This window comes from Polyodon spathula, chromosome 3 (genome assembly GCF_017654505.1).
Source record: "Polyodon spathula isolate WHYD16114869_AA chromosome 3, ASM1765450v1, whole genome shotgun sequence".
Lineage (NCBI taxonomy): Eukaryota > Metazoa > Chordata > Actinopteri > Acipenseriformes > Polyodontidae > Polyodon > Polyodon spathula.
Window position 1 is genome coordinate 5,968,387 of NC_054536.1, and position 27,524 is coordinate 5,995,910.

The window sequence follows — 27,524 nt, forward strand, 5'->3', positions numbered from 1 at the left end:
GCAGAAGTAATTTGTTACATTTAATTTCCTCCCAAATAGAGATACAAGAAGGACATGTAAAATGAAGGTAAACATCAAGTTTAATCCTAGAAGAATGAAAACAAGCTTATCTAAACAACACAGGCATCTGTGCAGGTTCACAGACACAGCCTAAAGCATCCTCTACCTCTGATTATAACCAAACAGGGCCAAAGGTCAGCATTAAGGAGCGGAATTTTAATATTGTCAAGGTTGGAATGTGGTTATGTTTTTAAAAACAAAAATAATCCACTCTTGCCAGCGTCTGTTCGGTTATTTTCATTTGACAGATCCACATCATTTGTTGTTATCAAGTTGCTTTTCTTAAAGCTTCTCCTTTCAAAGTGAGGATAGCGGTGAGTTGAGATGACAATAATTCAATACATTGCATTTCAATTTAGCTTTTTGGGGGGTAAGCTTGCCACGAATAGTCCAAACACTGTGATCTTGTTTCACTTTGTTATACCGGATAACCACTTGTACTTACTAAAAAAAATTATAAAAAAATAAAAAGTATTCTAAAATTAAATATTCTATATTAAAAGCACCCTTCACACTTAACATTAATTCAAATTTGATCTCTGGGTAACCTTCTGAGAAATAATCATTCCGACATGGTTCCCTCTTACTTCTTTCCCTGTTATAAGACTTCCACTCTGATGTGTGGCTGCTCCGTATTGATTCTCAGCTGTAATGACTTGAGTTATGTTCAGTTTTGTTTTAGCAAGCACATCATTACACTTCATAAATGCCTGACCCCTAAGAACAGTTTCATTAAGCAGGTGTGGCATGCTTTCTATGCTAAGTGGTTGAAGACAAGTTGCGCTTTCATCCCATCACTGGTATATTTCATCAAGGTGCGTGTGTCCAAAACAAAACGGGCATTGATTTGAACAGCCCTGCACTGAAGTATTGGAAAAGTGCTTCTGTTGCTCTTTAGTTCAGGACCCGTTAAACCTGTAGAGCATTGTTTATTCTAAACCTTACAACATGTTACACACATACCTCTGACCTTACCCTTTCCCATTGTGAAAGTCTGTTCCATATTAATGTATATATGAATAGAACACATTTTTTTATTAAGGTGCTTTTGATCCCCAGTACAAACATATGTGCAAAATGATCAGGGCTCAGTATAGGGCTTTTACTGCCACTTTCAATCTTGTTGTTTCATCAAGAGAATCTCATCTTTAATGCGAGTTGTTGTATATTTGTACTTTTCTTTCCATCTGCTTTTTAAATCATAGTAGCAGGGGTTATTTTTGTGCAAAGGACATGAACTGTAACCTTTTCCCAAGGTTCTGTTGAGGGCTGTTCCTTCATGTGTTCAGTCATACTGCAAAAGCAATTTAAGTGAATACACATGTACATGCTGTCTTACAGCAGAGTGGAGTGTTTACCCTGCATAAGAAATCATCACTGCTGTATCTTTAAAGTGCTCCCAGACTCGCATGTACAGTGACCTTCACTACATGTTGTGTGTTGAATAAAACAACTGGAAAAAAATGCATCCCCATATACCTGTAAACCATTTAGAAAAGATAGTCAGCGAGTGTTATGTTTTTGTATATAAACACAATGCATTTAAAACACTGAGATTGCAGCAGCACACCTGTGATGGCAACACTCCCATGCGGGAATCTATTATTACGGTAAATGGTCATGCATGATTGATCATATTTGGTTGCATGTGGGAGACATGGTATTAAAAGTTGAAACACAACATGCAACTGGAACAAGGTAGTGCGTGAGAAATGTTAAACTTCCATTTTTTTTAAAAAAAAAAAAGGCTTAATACAAATATATGTAGTTTAAAACAGATGCACCACAGGTTCAGGACCGCAATCCAGGTATTCGTTGTCAGTGATCCACAGGTAGAACAACCCAATGTGCATCAAGGTTATCCAAGAGATGAACAAGTGGAATTCAGGAATACATTACAAATAGATAGTATTGTTTTCATGCATAAATAGATTGAACAGCTACCCCATATTCACTTTCAAATGTTAAAAAAATGACACACTTTTTATACATTAGTCCATTTTATACCCGCTGATTAAAATAAATCAGGCTGGATCTTTAATATTAATATACTTTTTAATATTTAATATTTCTTTCAAAGGGAGTATCTAAATTGAAGAGGCAAAATTAAAAAGCTTTCTTTTCCTCCATTTTATATACAGGCCCCCATCTCTCTATCTATCTATCTATACATACACATACAGTGCCTTGCAAAAGTATTCAAACCCCTGACCAATTCTCCCATATTACCGAATTACAAATGGTACATTGAAATTTCATTCTGTTTGATATTTTATTTTTAAACACTGAAACTCAGAATCAATTATTGTAAGGTGACTCAAAAAGTACCATCTGAAAGCACGTCTGGAGTTTGCCAGAAAGCATGAGAGTGACCCAGCTGCGATGTGGGAAAATGTTTTGTGTTCAGATGAGACCAAGATAGAGCTTTTTGGCCAAAACTCAAAGCGCCATGTGTGGCACAAACCTAACACTGCCCATGCCTCAAGACACATCATCCCTACAGTGAAGTATGGTGGCGGCAGCATCATGCTGTGGGGATGCTTTCATCAGCAGGGACTGGGCATCTTGTTACAATTGAAGGAAGAATGGATGGAGCAAAATACAGGAAAATACTGCAAGGGAATCTGCTTCAGTCCACTAAAAAACTGAAGCTTGGGAGGAAATTCACCTTCAGCAGGACAATGATCCCAAGCACAAGGCCAAAGCAACATTGGATTGGCTCAAGAACAAAAAGGTGAATGTCCTGCAGTGGCCCAGTCAAAGTCCTGATCTCAATCCCATTGAGAATCTGTGGCACTATTTGAAAATTGCGGTCCACAAGCATAGTCCAACCAACCTGAACAACCTGGAGCAAATCTGCCAAGAAGAATGTGCCAAAATCACTCCGACACTGTGTGCAAAGCTGGTACATACTTACCCCAAAGACATAAAGCTGTTATTGCAGCGAAAGGTGGCTCTACCAAATATTAATGCGTGGGGATTGAATACTTATGCAAGCAAGATATTTCAGTTTTTTGTATTTTTCTTAAAAATATTTCCCAACATAAAACCAATGTCACCTTACAATAATTGATTTTGATTTTAAGTGTTTTAAAATAAAATATTGAACAGAATGAAATGTCAATGTACCATTTGTAATTCAGTAATATGAGAGGAGAGAATTGGTCAGGGGCCTGAATACTTTTGCAAGGCACTGTGTGTGTAGATATACAGACGTGCTCAAATTTGTTGGTACCCTTCCACTAAAAACGAAGAATGCACAATTTTCTCTGAAATAACTTGAAACTGACAAAAGTAATTGGCATCCACCATTGTTTATTCCATATATAATAGAAATCAGACTTTGCTTTTGATTTTTTATTCAACATAATGTTGTAAATAATAAAAGAAATGAAAATGGCATGGACAAAAATGATGGGACCGCTAACCTAATATTTTGTTGCACAACCTTTAGAGGCAATCAGTGCAATCAAACGTTATCTGTAGCTCTCAATGAGACTTCTGCACCTGTTAACAGGTTGTTTGGCCCACTCTTCCTTAGCAAACTGCTCCAGCTGTCTCAGGTTTGATGGGTGCCTTCTCCAGACTGAACTTTTTAGCTCTTTCCATAGATGTTCGATAGGATTCAGATCAGGACTCATAGAAGGCCACTTCAGAATAGTCCAATGTTTTGTTCTTATCCATTCTTGGGTGCTTTTAGCTGTGTGTTTTGGGTCATTATCCTGTTGGAGGACCCATGACCTGCGACTGAGACAGAGCTTTCTGACACTGGACAGTACGTTTCGCTCCAGCATTCCTTGAAAGTCTTTTTCATTGTGCCCTGCACAGATTCAAGGCACCCTGTACCAGGTGCAGCAAAGCAGCCCCAAAACATAACCGAGCCTCCTCCATGTTTCACTATAGGTGTGGTGTTCTTTTCTTTGAGAGCTTCATTTTTTCGTCTGTGAACATAGAGCTGATGTGACTTGCCAAAAAGCTCCAGTTTTGACTCATCTGTCCAAAGAACATTCTCCCAGAAGGATTGTGGCTTGTCAATATGAATTTTAGCAAATTCCAGTCTGCCTTATGTTTTTCTTTCAAAAGTGGAGTCCTTCTGGGTCTTCTTCCATGGAGCCCACTTTCGCTCAAAAAGCGACGGATGGTGCGATCAGAAACTGATATACCTTCACCTTGGAGTTCAGCTTGTATCTCTTTGGCAGTTATCCTTGGTACTTTTTCTACCATTCGCACTATCCTTCTGTTCAATCTGTGGTCGATTTTCCTCTTGCGGCCGCACCCAGGGAGGTTGCCTACAGTTCCATGTTGTCACAGGTACATCAAGCTGCTTGGAGATGGTCTTGTAGCCTTTACCTTTACCATGCTTGTCTATTATTTTCTTTCTGATCTCCTCAGACAACTCTCTCCTTTGCTTTCTCTGGTCCATGTTCAGTGTGGTGCACACAATGATACCAAACAACACAGTGACTACTTTTCTCCATTTAAATAGGCTGAATGACTGATTACAAGATTGGAGACATGTGTGATACTAATTAAAGAAACTAATTGGTTTGAAATATCACTGTAATCCAATTATTTATTATCTTTTCTAAGGGGTACCAACAAATGTGTCCAGGCCATTTTAGAATATCTTTGTAGAATAAGCAATAATTCATCTCTTTTCACAGCTTCTTCGCTTTATTCTATGACATACCAAAGGCATGCAAATATACATGATAAAACAGCGTTTAATTTCATCACTTTTCAGGAGGAATGAAGTATAATTTCAATGAGCTGCAAGGGTACCAACAAATTTGAGCATGTCTGTGTGTGTGTGTGTGTGTGTGTGTGTGTGTGTGTGTGTGTGTGTATATATATATATATATATATATATATATATATATATATTTTTTTCATAATTTGAAAAAGAAAAAACTTAAGACACTGTTCCAGAAGAGTAGAAACCCTTTGACTGATTGTTCCCGTGTTTGTTCGACTCGGGAACCCCGACGCTTTTGTGATGGAGCAGAGTGTTTTCTCTCGGCAGAAGCAGGATCCAAACTGACTGCCTTCTAATACATTGAGTCAACATACCAGCTACCCTACTGTTTTCTTGTTTCCCTTTTTCAAAATCACCTCGCTTTAATACTGGAAAATATATTTTAAAATAAGAATACTAAAAAAGCCTACTTTACTCAAATACTTTTACTCTTTTTTTTTTTTAAATGTATATTGGATGTGGCACTGAGGGGATTTCAGACTCTAGAACTGAAAGAGCATCTTTTAGTGCTAATTTAATTACCATAAATCAGTCCAATTGTCTCTAATCTCACTCTTACCTTTTGACTGACAGTTAATTTTAGTGTTCTTGCTGGCTATTTGTAGCAGCCTAAATCTGACAAATTAAGCAAGTCAGAGTACTTAAAAAGAAACATTGGACTGAATTATGGAGACATTTACTTTACAAAAAGTCACAGTCTGTGTCGTAAATAACAATTAAAAAAGAAGAAAAAAGTGTAATTTGCTGACCCTGGCCTATGATTGGCTAAAGAAATCCCATTCTGTCCCCAGAGGCATTGCTGCTCAGTTAGGGAACATGAAAGTCTTTTTACTGTCCTTTGATCACTCTGTGACAGCTTTCAGGATACAAGCAGTGCTTGTTTCTGTGAAAGGTCAGCTCTAAATAAACACCACCATAGTTTGCATTAAAGCATTTGTTTCATGATAGAGTGCCAGAAGATTCTGTAGCGGATGTTGCAGGTTCACTGCAGCTTTACTTGTGCTCAGATACGGTTCAGATATAGTTAATTTTACAGAGATGTGTTATATATATAAAAAGCTATAGAGCATGTTGATGCGGGCTCTAACGAAAGTCAAGGTCATCTACCACACGGTAGAGCCTGCATCTAGAGGGCTCTATTGTTATTAGAAAAATATTTCTTTCTTTATTTTCTCTTAAAAAAACTGCATTGGGCAAAGCAGAAAACAAGGCCTCGTACATCAACTCAATTCAGTGCCAATATTTTGTGACTTAAAATATGTATTAGCTGGAAGGAAAGGATTGATATTGTTGTTTTTTTTAAGTATTATATGTCCGAGATTCTCCTCTGACTGCTGTGCAAAGCCAAATCAGTGAACTTGCTAAAGTTATACAGATACAGTACAGAGTGTCATACTTTCCATTCTGCAGCAGAGAGGTTCTCTGGGAAGCATAGCTGGTTACTGGTGCAATGTAAGGGAAAGAGAGATGACAAGGTCCTTTCCCCTCAGCAGTGATCCCTGCTGGTAGAGCTGTTGCAGTAGCAGCATGCTCCCCAAGCACTGCTCATCCACAACCAGCCCTGTAGTAGACTTCCCCAGGGGCTGCCCGCTCCCCTTAACAGTGAGAGTAAACCGTAACCGTGAGCCCACAGTGTGTCCTGTCAGTGCACACGCCAATCTGGCTTAGAGAGCTAGGACTCAAACTTACAGCAGCCTACTGAGCTCAAGCTCAACATGTCAGCACCCCAGTGTTTAGCCAACAGCATGATTCTGCTTCATTCGCTTTGAGTAAAGAGCACTCTGCAGCAGCAGGCTCTTTTCATTAAAAGAGATGGAAAGGCAGCTGCTTGGCATTGTAAAGAAAATGGGTGCTTTTCAAGCAGCTGGGTTGTTTGTGTGAGTCTACAGACCAGATTCCTTAGTTTGTGAAACTGGACCTACAGTAAGCAGCCACTTGCTGTAAATAAATGATTTTGTACAGCAATTTGGCAAGCCATAATAGAGTGTATTTAAAGAGGGTGAGAATTAGATAATGGGCTAGGGCTTTTAGGTGAGTTTGTGATAGATTTTAACATACTTTTACATAAAAAAAAAAAAAAAAAAAAAAACCTTATCTGGACACACTTGGTGTATATGAACATGAAACACAGCATCAGAAAAGAGCATTGAAACATTTTATTTATTCTTTAACTTTGTGAAAAGCATTTGGTGGACTTTGAAGTGTTTTGGTCAACTGAAATTATAATTTTTTGTAACTTAAAAAAAAAAAAAAAACTTTCTCTCACACATATAAAAGTGATTTAATTAAACTACAAGCTGCAAGTGTTTGTATCTGTCTACATCACCTTTTTATATATCTGTCTAGCTTGTCAGTTTATATCTCTGTCGGAATGGAAATTGTCTTCATCTAATTGAATCACACTTGTGAGTTTGCAGATTACCTGTGGAGCCTGCTTTCTTGATCAGCTTCACACAGCTTTGTTTCAGTTGTTCAATTAAGATTCTGTTGGAGATAGTTGCATGGGTAGAGTGACAGACAGACATTTAGGATTCATTTGGCCAACTGAGATTTTGTGTTTGGGACCCTTACCCACGCTACATTTGTTAGGAATTGTACAGTGTGTGTATATATACTATATATAGGTTTGGAAATTGTTGCTAATTATCTATACACAGGCTTTGACCGGCTTAAATGATGCATTACATTCATTGTCACAGCTGCCCTGGTTAACCATAGATCCTGCTTGTTTGAAGGGCTGGAGGGCTCCTCTTGAGTTAGTTTTTTGGAGATGAAAAACTAAGAGGCAGATGGTTAGTCATACTTGATATTAACCAGGTAATAATTGACATTTATTAAAAATGATTATTTAAAATATGCCTGTACTGGTTTAGTGTTTCAGTATATTACTCTAACCTCAATTCTGATAAACGTTTCTTACTAAGCAACTGAACAATTAATCTGATTACTGTTCACTCCTGGTTAACATGGTTATTTTCGGGTTTTTAAAATAAAAATAAATAAATAAATAAATAAAAATATTGGAATATTTAAACTGCCTTTATTTTCAGCCCACTAGAAAGCAGTGCAGTTTTAAAGTTAATATTTCAGGTTTGGGGTTAGGACAGCCTGGTCTGTTTTACCTGTTTACTTGTTTCATTTACAGAATAATCGCATTCGGTGCTCATGTGACTCCCCTGTGAATAAAACAGATCATTAAAACACTATTTTTGTTTTGATGCTTCTAACAGGTCCTACAGTGTGTTAAGGTGCAGTGGGTATGCGCAAAGTACTAAAACAAATGGTCTTGGGAACGAGGGGCCAAATAATGCTTGTACAATACACAAGGGATTAAAATGTGATGCATTGGAGCAAGGGACTTTGTAGTGCTTGTGTACAGGTTTCTGAGCCTGGTCTGTTTCAGCCTATACAGCCGGGGACTGGGAGCTGGCCTAGATTTCATGGCTGTCCAAAGCTGCCCTCTGTCTGTCTGTGGTCATCTGTGTTTACAGCCTCCTAGCTGTAGTGGGGGTTCTGCCTCACCTTCAGTATTGCTTATTTGAAATGTTCCACTTGGTTTCTCCTTTCAGCACCCTGAGCCCCGACTCTGACCCGGCGAACAGCTTCCTGAGAGAGGGATTCGGACGTCAGAGCATGTCGGAGAAGCGCACCAAGCAGTATGCAGACGCCAGCCAACTGGAGTTCATTAAAACACGCAAATCAAAAAGCATGGATTTAGGTATTTGGAAGAAAAAAAAGCTTGCTTTCTGTCTCTCTCTCTCTCTCTCTCCTTTTTTTATCTTTTATGTATTTTTGTTTCTTGAAAATCCAGTAGACCATTTAAATGACTAACGACATGTTCATTTTCTCCATGTCTGAGGTAAAATGTGATGGTTGTTATTTACCATTGCCAAATACCACAGATTCCAGAGGTAGACAAATGTTTGGATTTTTCCTTCATGTGAAAAAGTATTTTAACTCCTTCACATTTAAGTCTCAGGAGGACGCTGTTTTATAGAGGGAATAAAAAAAAAACAGAATTGATAAGAGGGCAACATAAATATTTATTATAGCGGCAATATAAATCAATTTCTCCTAGATGGAAGTGCTAAATGCTAGGATGAATTACTCTCTTAAAGGAGGATTTTACATTTATGAAGGGTGGTTTCCCAGCCTGAAAACCCAAGGGTTTTTTGGTTTTTCTACTACTTTTACTTCTGTGAAAACCATAAGCTCACCAGTGAACTCATCATTGTAGTGTGAAACATTGGCTTACATTTTATTAAAATCAATGTGACATTAAAAGCTTGAATTAAATATATTTAATGTTGAGGTCTGGGATTTAGCATCTAGCCTTCAGAGTGTTATCTACCAAGCCTACTAATATGCCCCAGTAAACAAACCCCCATGTGAAAGTATAGCTCAGTATCAATTACACAGTATGGTTTGCTAATAAGCAGTGCTTGTTAGTACAGACTGTAAACTCTAAATCATTTTAACCCTGTACAGTCTGAATCTCTTGACATATCGGTACAGTATTACATCATGTGAATATTCTTATACATGTGAATAAATAAGGGGGGGGGGGGTAAAGAAGATGAGTTTAGTTTAGAATCTGTAATTGTGTCTAATGGTTTTGCATTGATTAATCATTACCTTTTGATCAGAAGGTTTTCATATGCAAGTCCTGTCTTGTTTACAGCAAAATAGTGTGCGTCTAAAACCTGTACTGGCTCCACCTGCTAAATGGTTTCGTCCTGTTTCCATCATTGTAATCGCTTCAGTGCTTGAACCAGTAATAGCGCAAGCATTTTATTTATTTATTTATTTATATTTCTTTTTTTAAATTAAAAATAGACCGCTTCGCCTTAAACATGGCCCTCTATAATACTAAGGGAATATATTGGTTTTATGCCTTAGTTTTCAGGTTTTAATCTAGTTATTTATTTGATCTTGATGATCTGACAGTGTTGGTTTATTTGGAATTGACTGTTAATTCCACCACCATGAAATTGCACCAAGCTGCCTTATTGTATAGGCTTGATTCTCCTAAAGAACAGAAAAACCCAAACAAACCCACGCACAGTGACAACCTGCTTTGGCTGAAAGTAATATGCTAACATACTACAACACTTGCCTGTGATTTGTATGATTGATCATCCTGCATGATGTTTAATAGCTTTTCTGTTTGTTATTATGAGTGATGTGACTGCTTGTGATTTAAAATGATCTGCATGATGAATGACAGGTGATGAATCACCTCTAACTCAGAGACAATCGGTAATGTTGAAAGAAAGCATGTGGAATGTTCAGACTAACCAAGCTAATTGTTTATGCGTTTTGCTTTTTAACAGTAGCGGATGAGATTAACCTCAGCCCTCGGTCTGAGCAGAAGGAAGGTAAGGAGTAACCCCGTACATTAAACAGTTAGCAGGTTCAAATGATATGTTCTTATTTTGTGTTCTGATCTTTGCAATCATTCAGAGACATTCTTCTTGCAACTGTTCATTTTTTGTTTGCTTTTGTTAAGGTGCTTTGCTATGAATTCAGAAGCTGCTCTTGTTACATCAGCCAATGTTGGTTTATATTAGTAAGCACTAGCACCATCTAGTGCACAGCAGTGCATTGACTGCAAAACAAAAGGAAACTTGATCCAGTGGCAGATCACTAGATGCCTCTGGCTGTCACTTATATAAGGAAGATATATGAATGTACCATCTAGAAAATGGTACATTTATCCATGGCAGGCAAACAGTATTATACACGTCCTGAAAATATTGCATTGTGATTACATAAATGCATGTATTGCTTGTACTGAGATGAAGTTTCTAATCAAGAGAATTAATAATTATCAGTCTCCCCACTTTCTTTTTCTTCTCATATTTAAACTGCAGCTCTTCAGTGAACGGTTTGCTGTCATATTTTGTTCTTTTAACCAAAAAGACAGTTTGGAGTGTAGCTAGTGTCTTTTAAACAGATTGCACCTGTTTAGAACCTGTTGGACGGAGGATCAGTTTGGGAAGTGTGGGCTCAGTTGTATTGTGAAAAGAGATGCTGGTGACTTATTTAAGGCTGATGTGCTGACTGTTCAAATCTGCTGATCAAATTTGACAGACTGTCAGTAAACTACTCTGCTGACAGGGCTCTGCAAACTAAGCAAACATGTTTACCTTAGGCTTATTCAGTGCTTTGAATGATTGTTAGACTAAAAAAATAAAATCTGTAATGTCTCGTATATATGGCTAAGCCATTTGGTGAGAACTCTGTTGAAGGAACATGAAAAAAATCATTAGTTAATGATCGCAGATATAAAGGTAGGCTGGGAGAGCTGGAGGGCTCTGCCCAACTGCTAATGACTTGGGAACCACAGTGTAGTGCAGTGAGGTAGACACAGTCCTAGCCTAATAAAGGGATGTTTAACTTTTTAATGGATAATGGGACGTTGCTTTAGAGGCTTTCAAATACATGTATTGAACCTAATTACCCTTTCAACAGTTTGCTTAAAATCTTGGCATCCTGAATAGATTTATGTTTTATAAAGCCACCTCCTATACACAAGCCATTCCGTGCATGGCTTCATTATGGAAAATGGTCACAGAAGCAGAATCATAGCAGGACTAATTATAATACAGCTGCAGCTGCAATAATACGCTGTTGTGATTTATTAATGCAGTTTAGCATATCACCTTACAAATGTAATTGTAATCAGTCTTAGCCAATTTAGTGTGCTGACTGCCTTTGGTTTGTCTCAATTAGGAAAGTATTATTAGTGTCCTTAAATTTTTTTTTTTTAAAAATGACATTGCAATATGTCCAGTTTGATGTCAGCCATTCTCTGTGGGGAACTGTCACAAAAAGTGAAGTCATGTATTTGTGGAAGTGAGGGATTTTTTTCCATTAAAAGCAGAAGAAGCAGGAGATGTGTGTTTGTATGCGATAGATATCATATAATAGGCAAGCAGGTTTAGAAGAGCAATCAACAATCCCAGCAACCCCGATGAATTTGTGGGTAGGGGGTGGGGTTTCAAATCAAATCTCAAACCTCAATGTCTTTGTATGCAAGATACCAACTAAATACAGTGACTGAAGTTCAGATTGGCTTTTCCAAAGCAATTACAGATGGTAATAATTTTGAGATAGTATCTCAGTTGTTGTTTATTTTTTCTGGAGCTACAGCTTTTGCACAAACCAGATGGAAACGATGGGCTTGGTGTAGCGGCTAAGATGCAATGCAGAATAAAGAAACAATTCTGTGGTTTTTCATTCTGTGTGAGTTTCTTGGGCTTAGTTTCAAGGTTATTTTATTTTTACCCTTGCCATAATGTAGTTGCTCAGAACAGAAGTGATGCATCTGTTTTCATATCCCGTAGATTTTGCTTGTATATTCTGTATATGTAATTTGCTCACAGTACCAGCCAGTTTTGGCACTAGCTTTATTTAAGCTGAGCTATTGTACATTGGGTTTATGCATTTAACATACACTTGCTTGCATGGAGACTAATTCAGACCAGTTCCACATGGTAGTTCTTACAATTGCAGTTGTTGTTTGAAAGCATTGTAATTTGTAAATGTCCTGAGCCTTCCAAATAAGAACATGGGCCAGGCATAGTGTAGTTTTTCTTTTCCTAAAAGTATTAGGGTTATCATTAACAAAAACAAAAGATACATCCTGGAAAATAACAAGTAAAATGTCTGACTATTTTTGGCCTGGAAAGCTGCCTGGGTGGTTGTTTTAACTTAATGGTACAACTGTACTGTCATATTCTACATCCTGTTCCTGAAGTTTATTGAAATCCAACCAATTCCATATGGTTTGCATTAATTTTCATGACTTGATTTTGATCAGATGGATAATTTCAGACTTCCCCACCAGGTTGTTATTAATAAAACAAATAGTGGGAGAGTTTAGTGTGTTTTTAAATTTAACATAAATAAATTATACATTGTGAGATTGGATGGAAACCAGGGAATGGTGGTAATCAGTGGGGTTAAACGCCAAGCTTTGTCTCCCCTAGTAGACAGTGTCTGGAGCCTCAGAGGGTAAAGTTTAAGGCCTTAACCAGTAAACCACCTGTGTCAGGAAAGATAAATATTGAATGTACTGAATTTAGCTGCTTTTAAAGAAAGGAACAAACGCACTGTGCTGCACGTTTGTTTCCTCTTCTGTGATTTGGCAAAGACGACACTTATTTCCAGTGTAAACTGATCCACAAAAGACAAAAGCTACAAAAATCCGGAAGGCCTTCACAGTGCACACTTAATTGAAAGAGGACAGGAGTCAAAGTGAAAAGACACGCTATGTTGGTGTGCCGTATTCATTAAAATACATGAATAAATCAAAGAGATTCAACAGTCAAATTATTTCTTTTTATCTTCGTGTGAGTTGAGCTCCTCAGGTCGTTGGTTATAGGAACACAGGCTTAGAGGAAACTTTGTATTTAATAAGAAAGCATGGCAATAGATTTGTAATTGTTTTCCTTTGGTGCAGGTTTATTTATACTCACTAATGTCTGTTATACTTGTGTTTCAACTTAAAGGATCAGGGGAATGCTCAGCAGCATTTGTGCATGGTTCATTTAACCTACTGAAAACAAGCCATTACGTTATTGATAACTGGAATAACCATCAGACAGGAACAGGCCACATGTCCAGCTTTTGTTCAAACAAAATGGGAGAGGGGGGTTCCAGACCTTGTTTACACAGTGGCCATCCATATGTACTCTATAAAGGCATTAGAGATTATTTGTTATTTGGTAATTTGCAATAGAGAACTCTTCTTTGGTGTGTAAAAAAAGCGACTTTCTTTAAACTGAAGGTGGGACCTGGTAATGAAATGACGCTGTTGTTTTACAATCAGTCATGCACCAACACCCAGAGAACAACCTAATTTCCTCTCCATTTCACACTTGCAGTTCTGTAGAAGCTTTTGTAATTTGTTAAACGTTAGTTCGTTTTTTTTTTTTTTTTTACCAGATTTTTGTATCCAATCATTTTTCAAATATAAGAAAGCAAAAGCTCTTTCATGCCGTCCTTTTTCTGTAAACACATTTCCCTTTCATTTATCAAACCTATTTAATTTGTTTTTATTGAACTGAAGTAAGACTGTAAGGCAAATGTATTAATAATAGTAGCACTAATGAATAATAATAGTGATTCAAGGTGCAGTTATGTACAGGGTATAGAATGGTTTGGGGTGAGGGGTTGGACTTTATTGCATGTGTCTCCTAGGGTTCTTCTCCTTAAGCTTGTTATCTTAGTTCAACACATTGTTTTGCTCAATTGATTGACCAGCAGGTTCTATATGCTGGTACTGATCAGCATGCATGGCAAGCGCTGCCTTGAGATTTTATTTAAAACACTTGCTCTAGTTCACAATGGTTTTTAACAGAGATGGTTACAGTATCCTGTCTTCTTGAAGCCTTAGTTAGATCTTTTTTTTGCTGCTTGACCACCTTGACATTGTTTTTAAGTGGTTTAACAAGCTGCTCCCTTGCAAGTTAATTTTTACAGCGCTTCGGCAGCCGGGGGAAGGGGGGTTCCGAGGTGGTCTGAAACAAATCCTGAGGTCACTTCACTTGTGGATACTCCCTCTGCAAGCCATCTTCAGCTATCCGTGACCACCCCTAATACAATAATATATTTCATATTCCTTTAATGCATCATTAGTTTTACTGTACCCTGAGAAAGCCAGGGCAGACCCAATGCAGGCCTCCCTCTGGGGCCGAAGCGACTTTTGGAGAAGTTTTCTCACAGAACAATGGATCTTTATGGAGCACTAGGAAACTAAAGGAAGCTTTGGTTTCCCCCAAGAGTTTTGTCACTGGCCCTAAAAGCCCCTCTACTGTAAATAGTTTCAAAAGGTTATGCAAACAACGAGTAATTAAGGAAACAAAAACGAATAGCCCTTTCACTCATTAATAATATCATTTGGTAGAATTTATAGTAAGTGAGTAGCAAATTTAGTGAAGAATCAGCAATATTTATAGAGCGGAGGAGGTTGTTTAGTTTTCAGACTTTTTATTTATTTTCTGCAGAACGGGTGCCAAGGTAGGTTGTTGCTTTGTAGACATATTGATTCTGACGTAAATAAATAATTGGTTTAAACATGTTTCTGTGAAAGAGGCATTACATTGGCAATTACAGATCGCAAACTTTATAATCTGCACAGCCTCAGCTTACCCCCACCTCTGCTTTACTTTCCTAACAGAAACGATGGCCAGTTTAGTTTTAATAAAAGTTTTTAAATGTGATCAAGGTTTTGATGCTTATCAACAAGCAAGAAATATTTTTGTATATGCCACATCCCTTTGAATTTAAGACACACTTTTGCAACCATTTTTATTGCTTCTCAGAAATAGCCTGCTTTTTAAATTTGAGTACAGTTTGTATTTGTAAAGTATGTGCATTAAAATCACCAAGAAAAGATGTGACTACCTGAGTACACAAACAGCAATGTGACTGACGGCCAAGAAAAAATATGAACAAAGACATCACTGCCTGAATACACAAGAAGCAACGTGACTTTCTTTTCAATAAAGACGAACCAAAACGTTACTGCCTGATCTCGAATCATCCATGACATTCAGGCAGCCATTTTCAAAGAGGCATCATTAGCTTCCTGAGGAATTTGAAGAGCTTTTACAATTTCAGCATTTCTAGCAAACAGTACCAGCTTAGACAGATCACAAATGCTGGTCAGACCCCTGTATTTTTTGACATGCCAAGCAATACCAAGAGTTCACAAACTGGAAGAAAAACAGGTGTGAGTAATCACGACTGGAAATGAGAAGCAGCACATAACTGTATTGCTCTGTGTGATAGCAGATGGCCGCAGACTACCTCCATATACGTAATTGTGGTTGTATCTTTGTAAATGCAAATTTATTTGATGTTTGTTTTATTTATTCCTCAAACTGAGGGTTGGAAATTTGGCCTGCATCTTAAATTTGAAGGCGTCTTAAATTCAAAGGAATATGGTAACAGTTTAATGATATATTACAAAAGTTGCATATCATGTTAAACGGAAGTATCATCGTAGATGTTTCTATATACTATTAATTGTTTAGCTGATCCATAAACTGGTGTTACTGCAAAAACATAGTATTCTATATGGAATATTATAACCAGATAACATTGCATGCCTCTACAAAAATGCATACAGTTTCCTGACTTGCAGTAAGTATCCCATTGCCACAAAATGTCATGAACATAGACTTCCTGTCTGAAGAATCATATTGAGTATATTGTTTTATAAACACACCTCCAAGTGTATTCGGCACAAAGAGGATTTATTAGTGAGGCTTGCAGAGCAGTGCTGGCTTTACAAGGTCCGGGTTTATACCCCAACCAATGATACTCTGGGGGAAGATTGCCTGTCTACACTTCATACTGGTGAAACTCAGTTTTGCTTGCAGTGATCATTATTAGGGGATCTGAATTGGCAGATGGTGTCACTGCTGTGGAGATGAGAAGAGGTTTTACCAGCAGAATTTCTGAACACCCCTCAATAGTTTGGGAAAATGTGATTCCCCCCCCCCCTTTACACACACACACAGTACAGTATTTGTTTATGCAGGATAAAATGCATTTTTGGGGATGGAAAAAAAGAATACAATACAATGCAAATTATGGCATTATGTTTTCCGCGGGGGGAATGGGGCTAATCTTGGCCCATTTCATGATAGACCGCATTGCAGAATCAAATTGTCACATTGATTGCCAGTGTCTCAGAACCTCTCTGCTCCTAATAGTTAGTCCCTCAAGGACAGGCAGGGTTTCTTGTGCAGCACTGTAATTTTTGGAATATAGCATGCATCAAGTGTATACTGGGTAATTCAACAGTACATATTGGGTATACTGCACACTTTGCACAACTTTAGTATGATATACATGTACATCAAGTGAATCCCAAATGGTTTCCACATTTTAGCACAATTCACTTTTTTTAAAATTTGTTTTCTTTGCAAGGTTCTCCAACCAGAGACGTGGGCCCTTCATTAGGCCTTAAGAAGTCCAGCTCTTTGGAAAGCCTGCAGACAGCCGTCGCCGAGGTAACTCTAAACGGAGACGTTCCCTTCCACCGGCCGCGCCCGCGGATAATTCGAGGAAGAGGCTGCAACGAGAGTTTTCGAGCAGCAATTGACAAGTCCTACGACAAACCCGCCGCTGAGGAGGATGATGAGGGAATGGAGACTTGTGAGTGTTAAAGAACAGTGCTGGCTGTGTTTTCTTTAAATAGGATTCCTTTAATAACCTTGGAAGGTGCCAGTACTTCATGATTCAGTTGCACGGTTACCATAACAACCCAGAATGCAGTTGCAGTTGTTTTTCCACCTCTATCTGCTTATAATTTAAATATCCCAGAGCCATTGCAGAATCGACTGAATATATGTGTTCCACACGTCACATGCACTAAATACAGTACACCATTTGGCTCAAGGGGTAAGAATAATAACAAGTACCTTGTTATTGAATTGTAGCATGAATTGTATGCATGTGGAATTGTAAATCATGCCGCCCATAGTATTTTGGTAAACTGAATTTGAATGCAGAATAAATACAATTGAGTTCAATAAGAAATATATACACAGCACATAGGATAGTCATATCAACACACAGTGCAATCAGCGTACTATTTTGAAACTCATGCACTTGCACTGATACATAATACAATATTTTGCATTATTGCACAGTGTTAGCACAACATATATCATTCAGTATTGAATTATATATTAACCAAGTACCTTCAAACTTGGACTAAATTATATTACTGTAACCGCCTATCCTGTTTTATTTTTGAGTAATTGTTGGTTGTGTTCCAAGGGGTCATCCAATAGGAGTCCTCCTAGAGAATGAATCCCCTGTAAGATGAGCTTGATTACCATCCTGCAGTGTATCACTGACCTCCCCGGGGGCTGCCTGAGGACCAGGGGGTTCAGTGTGAATGAACTGACATTTCCTGTTTACAAACTTGGTTTTTTCAGGGCTCTGAAGGAAAATACTTTTAAATGCTAGAAATTGCTTTTATGTTTACACTAAAGACAATGCATAGGGTAGCGGGTGTATGTGTTCAATAACGGCTTTAATCGTGTATTTATTTTCTTGCGGCTTTTCACTACTTAGCCTTTTATGTTATGAAAAAGGACTAACATTTGTTTTGCCATGTATTACTTGCCTGCATTTTTAACACAATATAAAGATTTGAAATCCAGTGCTATATACATGCTCACAGAGTTTGCAGAGTACTGTAGTGGTTTGATTGTGTCATTTTTGGAATGGAAAAAGCTTGTAGAAAATGTGCTTATATATATATATATATATAATTAAAATGTACAAAAATATATTATATATTATATATATATATATATATATAGATATATATATATATATATATATATATATATATATAACATGTAAAAATAGAAACAATAGCTTGCTGTAATATTCAATTCTATCAATTGCAGCAAACTTAATTTTTAAGCAGTCCTTACATCATCCGATCCAGACATTCTTGATGCTTCTCCTTTTCTGCTATCCACTGTATTTGAACAGCAGTGGTCAGATACACCATTGCTCATTAGAGCTTCTTCCCTGTTTCTTCTGAGCTGGCGGTAACAGATTGGGGTTTTGTGGGTGCTTGATCTTAACAAGCAAAGTGCTTGCTTTCACACACTCAGAACACCCCTGGAAAGGCAAGATTACCATCTGTACCATGTTATCGGAGACAAAATCATTAAGACCCGGAGAAATTAGCAGTGTTGTCTAATCTCTGATGAGTTTTTATTGCCAGATGTAGTTCAACACAGAGGAGCTGGCTGCTGCTGTAGCTGCAATTAATGTCATGATAAACATTCTGGAAATTGAATGATAAAACAGGTGTCTGGTTAGCCTGCTGTATCTCTTCCCGTAACAAACCTTGCATAACTGAACAGGATTAAGCTGCAGTGTCAGCTGGTATCCTTGTCATACATAGCTCTACGGCAAGGCTTCATTTCAGTAATTTCCTGTTGAGATGACCACATAAAAGCAAATACTGATAACTTATAAAAACAAATCCCACACTTCTTTATAATGAGAAACATCCACTAGCTGATAACGTGCTTCGTCTTGTGTGCTAAACGTGGAATTCACAATGTATGTAGCTGCATGCTGTCCTCCTTTGATAAGGCTTTCTGTCTTTTCTGGGTGTGAAAGCTGCTTTAGTTCTGATAACACCTTTTCATTTATTGCTTATTTAAACATGTAATCAGCACGGCATTTATTAGAATTAACTACGTTGACAGCCATGGTGAAATAAGTTCATTTTATTCCAGTTGTATATCTGAACAGCGGCTCACATCACAACCACACTTAGTTTTTTTTTTGGCACTGGAGTTGGGATTTGATTAGGAAAAGCCATAAGAATAATAGTTTCATATTGCATATTGTGACGGCTAACTTCAATACATTCGTTTCATCATGTTTGTTACCTGAATTTAATTCATCAAGGAAAAAAAAAAAAACAGAACTTGAAATTGCAACTGATAATTGCATCGACAAGAGACCTTAGGAACCTCAGGAGAGCCAACTACAAACCCACTGGAGGAAGACTTACAGCAACACCAAACCTTAGAAACACATAACATTTACATGATTGTATAGGGAGCTGTGATTGGCCCACTCGGGATCTTCGAGAGACGAAGCCAGATCCTTCAAAGCAAACAGCCTTGCAGCATGTGTTACTTAGCATAGAAACACTGAATATCAACCCTCTGAAGTTTGAAAATGCCTCGGGCATGAGCAAGTTCTTTATTTAGGATCAAGGTTCACCTTTTATTGTGATGACCCGACCGTGTGGACTGTGTGTTACTGTAAATGGACTGGCAATCAAAATCTTGCACAGATTTCCAAGCTGTCAGAATTGTTTTCATCATTCGTAGCCCCCCTCCCTGTTCTGAAATCTTTCCATACCCAAGCTTTAATGCAATGCAGAGTGCAATGGTTCCCTGATTGTATGGCATACATTATGTACTCTGTGGTTCAGTAATTGGCTGTTTTTGTAGGTGCAAGTTCTTCCTAATTCCAAATATGTAAACAATTAGCACTGGTAAAATGCAAGGTAATGTAGTATAATAAAATAAAACTATGCAAAACTTAATTGTAATTAAGTGGAAAACAAAGACATTGAGCTAAAACCATATCTTCCAAATACACTATATCTACTGAGCGTTAATGTTCACAGAGCAGACAGAGGACTCAGTTCTACAGAGATGTAAGGTCCTAGATCCCTTATTTGTGTATGAGAATCTAGTCTCACTCTGCTTTTGCGTTTTGTCCTTTCCAGTGGAGGAGGACACAGAGGAAAGCTCGAGGTCTGGGAGAGAGTCGGTGTCCACAGCCAGCGAACTCGCGCTGGGCACCAGCTCTGTCTCAGGCTCCATGGAGAGACAAGTGAACGGCAGCCAGGCCAAAGTAGACAAGAAGAAGGACAAGGGTGGGAAGGATAAAAAGAAGCAAGACCGTGACAAAGACAAGGACAAGAATAAATCCAAGAAGGGAGGGATGCTGAAAGGCCTTGGAGACATGTTCAGGTAAGAGCTTCATCCCCATGCTACCCGAGATACTGTTTCAGTACCGTGCTTGACATTGCATTATTCCAGGTAAACCCACCTCCATGAGACATTGAGGTTGTGAAATCGGTCTCTTTTGAACAGTCACAACTGGTTGAGGCATGTCCTGGTGGCTGATGAGGAAATACAGTACTGTACCTGTTAACAATTGGACACATTTCATGATAATAGTACTCTACAGTCTGCTGTTCAGTTAATGTAAGTTCAAGAGACACATGAGCTACCCTCTAGGGTACACCTAAAAAAAAAAAAACTAAAATACCATTGTTGAGAAAATTCTTTTTTTAATTTAATATTTATGGAAGCACTAGGTACAGTCATTCAGATCACATCTAGGTTATAAGTGATCTTCCAAAGGAAAGAGAATTATATTAAATATAAAACACTGCCATCGACTCACAGAGGTGAACACTAAACGTCAAAAAAAGTACCAGATAGTTAACTATATATACAGTGCTCCCTTGTTACAGCACGGTTCTCGGGGGACATACAATATGAGCGTTATAACCGCAGCGTTCTAAACGGGGAAAGGGGTGGGCACATAACAACACACATCCGACTAAAATACAAAATTAAATAACTCCCTCTCTGTAATGCACATATAATGAAGCAAAAATGTAACTTTCCATGAATTAACCATGCATAAAGCACAGCGTAATTAACGCTATATTTTTTACAAAAAAAAATGTTAACATTCCCACTCATGGCTCATTTTAATTAGCAGTTTTTAAACTATAAATAGCCTGGCTAAATGGCTGTCGGGAGTTCAGTTCGACGAGTCAGACAAGCAAACCAAGTGTGAGAAAGAGAGCGGATTGGGAGAGGGGAAGAGGAAATGGGCTCGCCCCAGGTTCGGCTGCTGGAGCAGGGCTGAAACAAAGCTGAAGCGTCTCGTCTCCTGGAGAAAGCTGCAGCTCCTCTCGCAGCAAAACAGTAAGTACATTAGGAAAGATAACCACGTAATAGGCCTGATAGTTATTTAGATGTAAAACGAATGCTGAAGATGTCTGTGTTATAAAGTGCCAGCGCAGCATTTCTTCAGTTCAGATACTGTATCAAAAGGGAGAGACAAAAACGGAAGTTAGACTGAGAAGTTGTTTACAGTTTGAACACCGGTACTGTATTTACTACTGTAGAAATATTGCATGAATCACTAGTATAGGGGGACATGATGTAGGAGCGTTATATCCAAGGCGCGTTATAATCGAGAGCCTTATAGCGAGGGAGCACTGTAGTAATACAATATATAATCTAATGTAATGTAAGATCTGCATCATGGTGGTTCTTTACTCATGTGAACCTTTTCGATTGGTTATTAGATAGTTTTAGAAGTCTCATATCACATCAGTGATTTCAGTCTAATCACTCTGTATCTTTGGTTATACAGAGATTGACCCTAAGGTCGACTCTGTGCTCTTTGAGTACTCCATTTGAATGGTAAGCCAATACAAATGATTGTCGGTGATCTATAGGTTCAGATTATATAGTGCAGTCAAAGTGGCTGTGTCTAATATTTAGGGTCTACGTTTCCGTGGTGTTTAGATTGTCTTACCAAGTTAAATAAAAGCACTCTTCTTGTGATAAAATAATTTCCCGAATAGGAGATCTTATCCGCCATCCCTTCAGTGAAAAGTATCTGAAGATTTGGATTGCCAATTTGCAAGGCTTTTGATAGGTCTTTGTTAATACAGCAGCTGCAAAGCTAATTAAACAAAAACGCAATTCATTATTTTGATTTGGTGCTTGTTTGGATTTTGTATAAATTGAAGTGAGCTGCTTGGCTGTTCTCCTGCAATAGGTTGTTTCCAATGGATTAATGCAATGGGATTAGTTAGCATATCATAGCGAGCAGCTCTGTAATGAACAACAGAGATGACAAGTGTTGCTGAGGTCAGGGTTAGGAATACTTATCTATGTTAACTTGTGTTCCACTACTCTTTAACATAAAAGGGGGGTTGTTAATAAAAAAGCACTAAATGTCAATATAATGTGTGTGTACATGTGTTTGCTAATGACTGTAGTAGTATAATATGTGTTTTGATATAGCTACATATAGCTAGGTTAACAGAAATATAATATGCAAGGTGCCTGCATCAACAGATGTAGTACAGACTTGAATGTTAATTTACAGTAGCGCACATACACATTTCAATGTACAGTGTGTCGGTTTCTTTTCTGTGTCATGAAGGTGCGAGTGCTTGAACTTGTATTCTTTTACCCCTTTCAGGCAGATAATCTTTCTTCATTACATTAAATTGCAGCTACCACTTAACTGACACATTCTGCGTTCTCTGCATTTAGCCTAAGGGCTTTAGATCTCAAATATGCAAACCGACAGCTCATAAACTGGGCACCTACATAATACTCAGAATGTGGCAGTTTCTTCTTGCCTTCAATTAAAAAAAAAAAAAAAAAAAACAAATGAGAGGGGGAATCAGAGCGTTTCTTTCTGGGATCTTCATTAAGTCAATGCACACAGCCAGTTCCCTTTGGAGACCTGGGGCTATAGTGCCTTCACTTCAGCACAGAATCATTACTTTCAGGGCCCCGGAAGAATCTCCACACTTTAAGGGAATAACTCATGGAAACGATGTGCTTACCTACAGGTATTTGATAGGCTTGGGACCTAGCGGTATGTTGTCCTTTATTTATTTTTAATTTTTTTTAATAGACATTGTGAACTCATTTGCATGTAGTTTGTCATGAATTTCATCCACAAAGGTACTTGAAATGTAGTGTACCCAAGAGCATTACCACATTTATAGAAAGACCTGAAGTGGATAGTTGGAAACCAAGCTTGCCTAAATAAGAATTTGCGTGCAAGTTACGCAGCAAGATAAACAAGAACATATAAATAACAACTCCAAAGATAAAATAGCATCTCTATCATATTGTTACCATGCGTTATCTCATGAGATATAAACACCTGATGTAACATTTGTGTTGCAAAACTAAACATTGACAAACACACACTTAGATTTGTGAGGCATATAATAGTAACACTCCTGACTATCCTATAATAGCAGGGAGATCCTTAAAGCCACGCACATCACTATCATTAGTTACTGATCCTATTGGGTCTGTTGAAATCCTCTGAGCTTTGCCTTAGGGTGCTTACTACTTTAAATGCACCCAGGACCTTGCATTTAATTGACTAAACAATACTCCCTTTTCCACTAGCTAATTTATGAACTGTGTTTGAAGTATTATAGACAGATCACATTTTGTGATAGATTGAGTGTTTTTCACAAATGAAGTTAATGTGGAAGGAATGCATGCCCTCTTGCTCTTGAGGAGAGAGAGAGAGAGAGAGAGAGAGAGAAGAGAGAGAGAGAGAGAGAGAGAGAGAGAGAGAACACAAAACATAGATGGATCCTGACGAAGTACAGACTCAGTGACCAGAGCCTGGCCATCAAAACTGGCCGGCACAAAAAAAACTTGGATTGCCAAAGAAAAAAGGCTGTGCTGTCACTGTTATCTGGGAGAGGTCGAGACAGAGCTGCACTTCCTATTGTCCTGCCCAAAATACACAGAGATACGGGAGAGATATATCCCCCAATTTAAAAACCAAATGGCAGATTTTAACCTCCTCTCCAATTCAAGTAAAAACCCCATCCTTCTGGGAGAGGAGGAGCAAACTACAAATCTAGCAGCACAGTATGAGTCTGCCTGCCATAACCTGAGGGACAGGGACACATGCTGTGGTACGGACAGTGATGAACACGCATGCATACACGACTATTGGTTCCTGCCCCCCCCCCCTAACCTTTCTCCATGGAAAGAGGATTAGTATTAAGAACATAAGAACATAAGAAAGTTTACAAACGAGAGGAGGCCATTCGGCCCATCTTGCTCGTTTGGTTGTTAGTAGCTTATTGATCCCAAAATCTCATCAAGCAGCTTCTTGAAGGATCCCAGGGTGTCAGCTTCAACAACATTACTGGGGAGTTGATTCCAGACCCTCACAATTCTCTGTGTATAAAAGTGTCTCCTATTTTCTGTTCTGAATGCCCCTTTTTCTAAACTCCATTTGTGACCCCTGGTCCTTGTTTCTTTTTTCAGGCTGAAAAAGTCCCTTGCGTCGACACTGTCAATACCTTTTAGAATTTTGAATGCTTGAATTAGGTCGCCACGTAGTCTTCTTTGTTCAAGACTGAACAGATTCAATTCTTTTAGCCTGTCTGCATATGACATGCCTTTTAAGCCCGGAATAATTCTGGTCGCTCTTCTTTGCACTCTTTCTAGAGCAGCAATATCTTTTTTATAGCGAGGTGACCAGAACTGCACACAATATTCAAGATGAGGTCTTACAAGTGCATTGTACAGTTTTAACATTACTTCCCTTGATTTAAATTCAACACTTTTCACAATGTATCCGAGTATCTTGTTAGCCTTTTTTATAGCTTCCCCACATTGTCTAGATGAAGACATTTCTGAGTCAACAAAAACTCCTAGGTCTTTTTCATAGATTCCTTCTCCAATTTCAATATCTCCCATATGATATTTATAATGTACATTTTTATTTCCTGCGTGCAGTACCTTACACTTTTCTCTATTAAATGTCATTTGCCATGTGTCTGCCCAGTTCTGAATCTTGTCTAGATCATTTTGAATGACCTTTGCTGCTGCAACAGTGTTTGCCACTCCTCCTACTTTTGTGTCGTCTGCAAATTTAACAAGTTTGCTTATTATACCAGAATCTAAATCATTAATGTAGATTAGGAATAGCAGAGGACCTAATACTGATCCCTGTGGTACACCGCTGGTTACCACACTCCATTCTGAGGTTTTTCCTCTAATCAGTACTTTCTGTTTTCTACAAGTTAACCACTCCCTAATCCATGTACATGTGTTTCCCTGAATCCCAACTGCGTTCAGTTTGAGAATTAATCTTTTGTGCGGGACTTTGTCAAAAGCTTTCTGGAAATCTAAATAAACCATGTCATATGCTTTGCAATTATCCATTATGGATGTTGCATCCTCAAAAAAATCAAGCAAGTTAGTTAGGCACGATCTCCCTTTCCTAAAACCATGTTGACTGTCTCCCAGTACCCTGTTACCATATAGGTAATTTTCCATTTTGGCTCTTATTATAGTTTCCATAAGTTTGCATATAATAGAAGTCAGGCTTACTGGTCTGTAGTTACCTGGTTCAGTTTTGTTTCCCTTTTTGTGGATCGGTATTACGTTTGCAATTTTCCAGTCTGTCGGTACCACCCCTGTGTCAAGAGACTGCTGCATGATCTTGGTTAGATATTGCATGATATTGTTCAAAGGGAAGGGGACAATGGTTTTTGTGTTTATGTTCTGTAATTTTTTTTCTGTTTTATTATTTCTGTTTTGTATTATAAAAGCTTTGGTAGTACCTGAGCGCTCATCATGCGACTAAAGCATTTTTTGAATTTGAATTTGAGAGAGAGAGACTCTGAGAGAGAAACAGATCCTCCGAGCCATTGGCGTTCAGGGTGGCTTCTTCGGTGCGCTGTGTGCACTGGAGTAAACTAGGGCAGGCACTGCTGTTTCGCTGGAGACCTGCGCAACTGTGACGGATCAGGAATGGGTTTTTTTTTTGGTCACTGCGTGAAGGAAGCGAGTTAAATCCACTGTGTCATCCTGCCGTCTGAAGCTGATCCACTGTGTTGCCCTGCCCTCAGAATCTGATAACTAGCAAGCCTCACAGAGTCATTATTTGATATGATTACTATCATATGGAACAGGCTCTGTAAAAGACAGAGCTCAGCATGGGAGAGGGGATATAGAGATGTGAATCTCATTTGTTCAGGATTGTTTGTGTGTGTATATATATGTGTGTGTGTATGTATATGTGTGTGTATGTATGTGTGTGTATATATATATATATATATATATAATATATATATATATATATATATATATATATATATATATATATATAGACACGCACACACAGAGTTTGTATTAGTTACTGCTGTATTGTAATCATCCCTGGATAAAACAGGATTTGTGACTCAAAGGCACATTTCAAGTTTCTCATAATAATCATGCTTCTCTTTGTCTGTGTTTATTCCCCTTTTCATTGTTTATTATTTAGAAAATGTTAGGCTTTTTGTAGTTTAACCAAGTGCGCAGTTCTGTCTTCATTGTCCAAAACTACTGATCTGGAATTGAGGGATCAATAAAACTGCTAGAACCAAATGACTGCGTGTGACGTCCCCTGATGCAACAAAATACAGCACAATGAGTGGTGGGTAAGCGAACACAAGCTAGTAGTCTCCAAGTAGTAATGTTCTTTCAGTCTTTATAGGATAAACACGTTTTACACTGGGAGTTTAGCTGTGTGTCAGTTAAAACCTAAAATCAGAAACCCTTATAATAATGTACTGTAACTGTACATTTCTGGTTTTAATTCTCTCTCCATTAGGCTTATTTACACCCTTTGTTTGCAGGAAATAACTAACTTTCATTGTCGTTTTTATTCTTGCTTTATTGTACATATTACCTATATCTGATTTCCACACCTGTTAATAACAGTACTTTCTAACCTCTGAACTGATTTCAAAAGCATGTGCTGCAGACAGAAAGACGTATATTTTTAAGTAAGAGTGTTAAATAACTTCCCTAAAACCAACTCTTATTTTAAAAAAGCCTAGCCTGACAAAACAAATGTGTGCAGCAAGAAAACGCCAACACTGCAAACAACCAACTACTGGCATTAATCTCTTGTGTAGCTGCTTCTCGTATGGTGATGAGACATTTCTTGGAAGACCATTAGAATTGCAATGTAATACTATATTCTTTATTACGGTGTCTGAAATGCACTAGAAGCTGTCTGAGATTTGCTGCTTCAGCTTACTAATCTATAGTGTTCTTCTTGTGATTCCCAACTCTCACTCGGGTACTGAATGCATTTATTCCCCTATAGATAATGTAATACCGCCCAAGGATTAGAGTGCCAGACTGCAATGTAGATCATATTGGATTATTTCTTTTACCTGCCTTAAAATGAACTGTGAAGAACATTTGGAAAGCTCTAAAGTCATAGGCATTGGCTCCTTTGAAAACACTTGGCGCTTGCTGGTATGATTCTATACCGTAAAACCATGAGCAATACTCATATCTTGTCACATTTATATAGTGTGAAG

The 27,524-nt window shown here is 38.1% G+C and overlaps 1 protein-coding gene across 7 annotated transcripts in view; it reads left to right on the forward strand.

Moving 5' to 3' along the window:
• Window positions 1–27,524, forward strand: part of LOC121311053 (partitioning defective 3 homolog) — a 358,770-nt gene that overhangs the window by 235,317 nt on the left and 95,929 nt on the right. For 4 of the 7 annotated variants that reach the window (XM_041243850.1, XM_041243852.1, XM_041243853.1 and 1 more), the window contains 4 exons: window positions 8,386–8,534; window positions 10,150–10,194; window positions 16,763–16,990; window positions 20,118–20,364. In XM_041243850.1, coding sequence (XP_041099784.1) covers window positions 8,386–8,534; window positions 10,150–10,194; window positions 16,763–16,990; window positions 20,118–20,364 — 669 coding nt within the window. The remainder of the gene's footprint in view (window positions 1–8,385; window positions 8,535–10,149; window positions 10,195–16,762; window positions 16,991–20,117; window positions 20,365–27,524) is intronic. The other 3 variants (XM_041243851.1, XM_041243862.1, XM_041243861.1) reach the window with 1 other exon arrangement.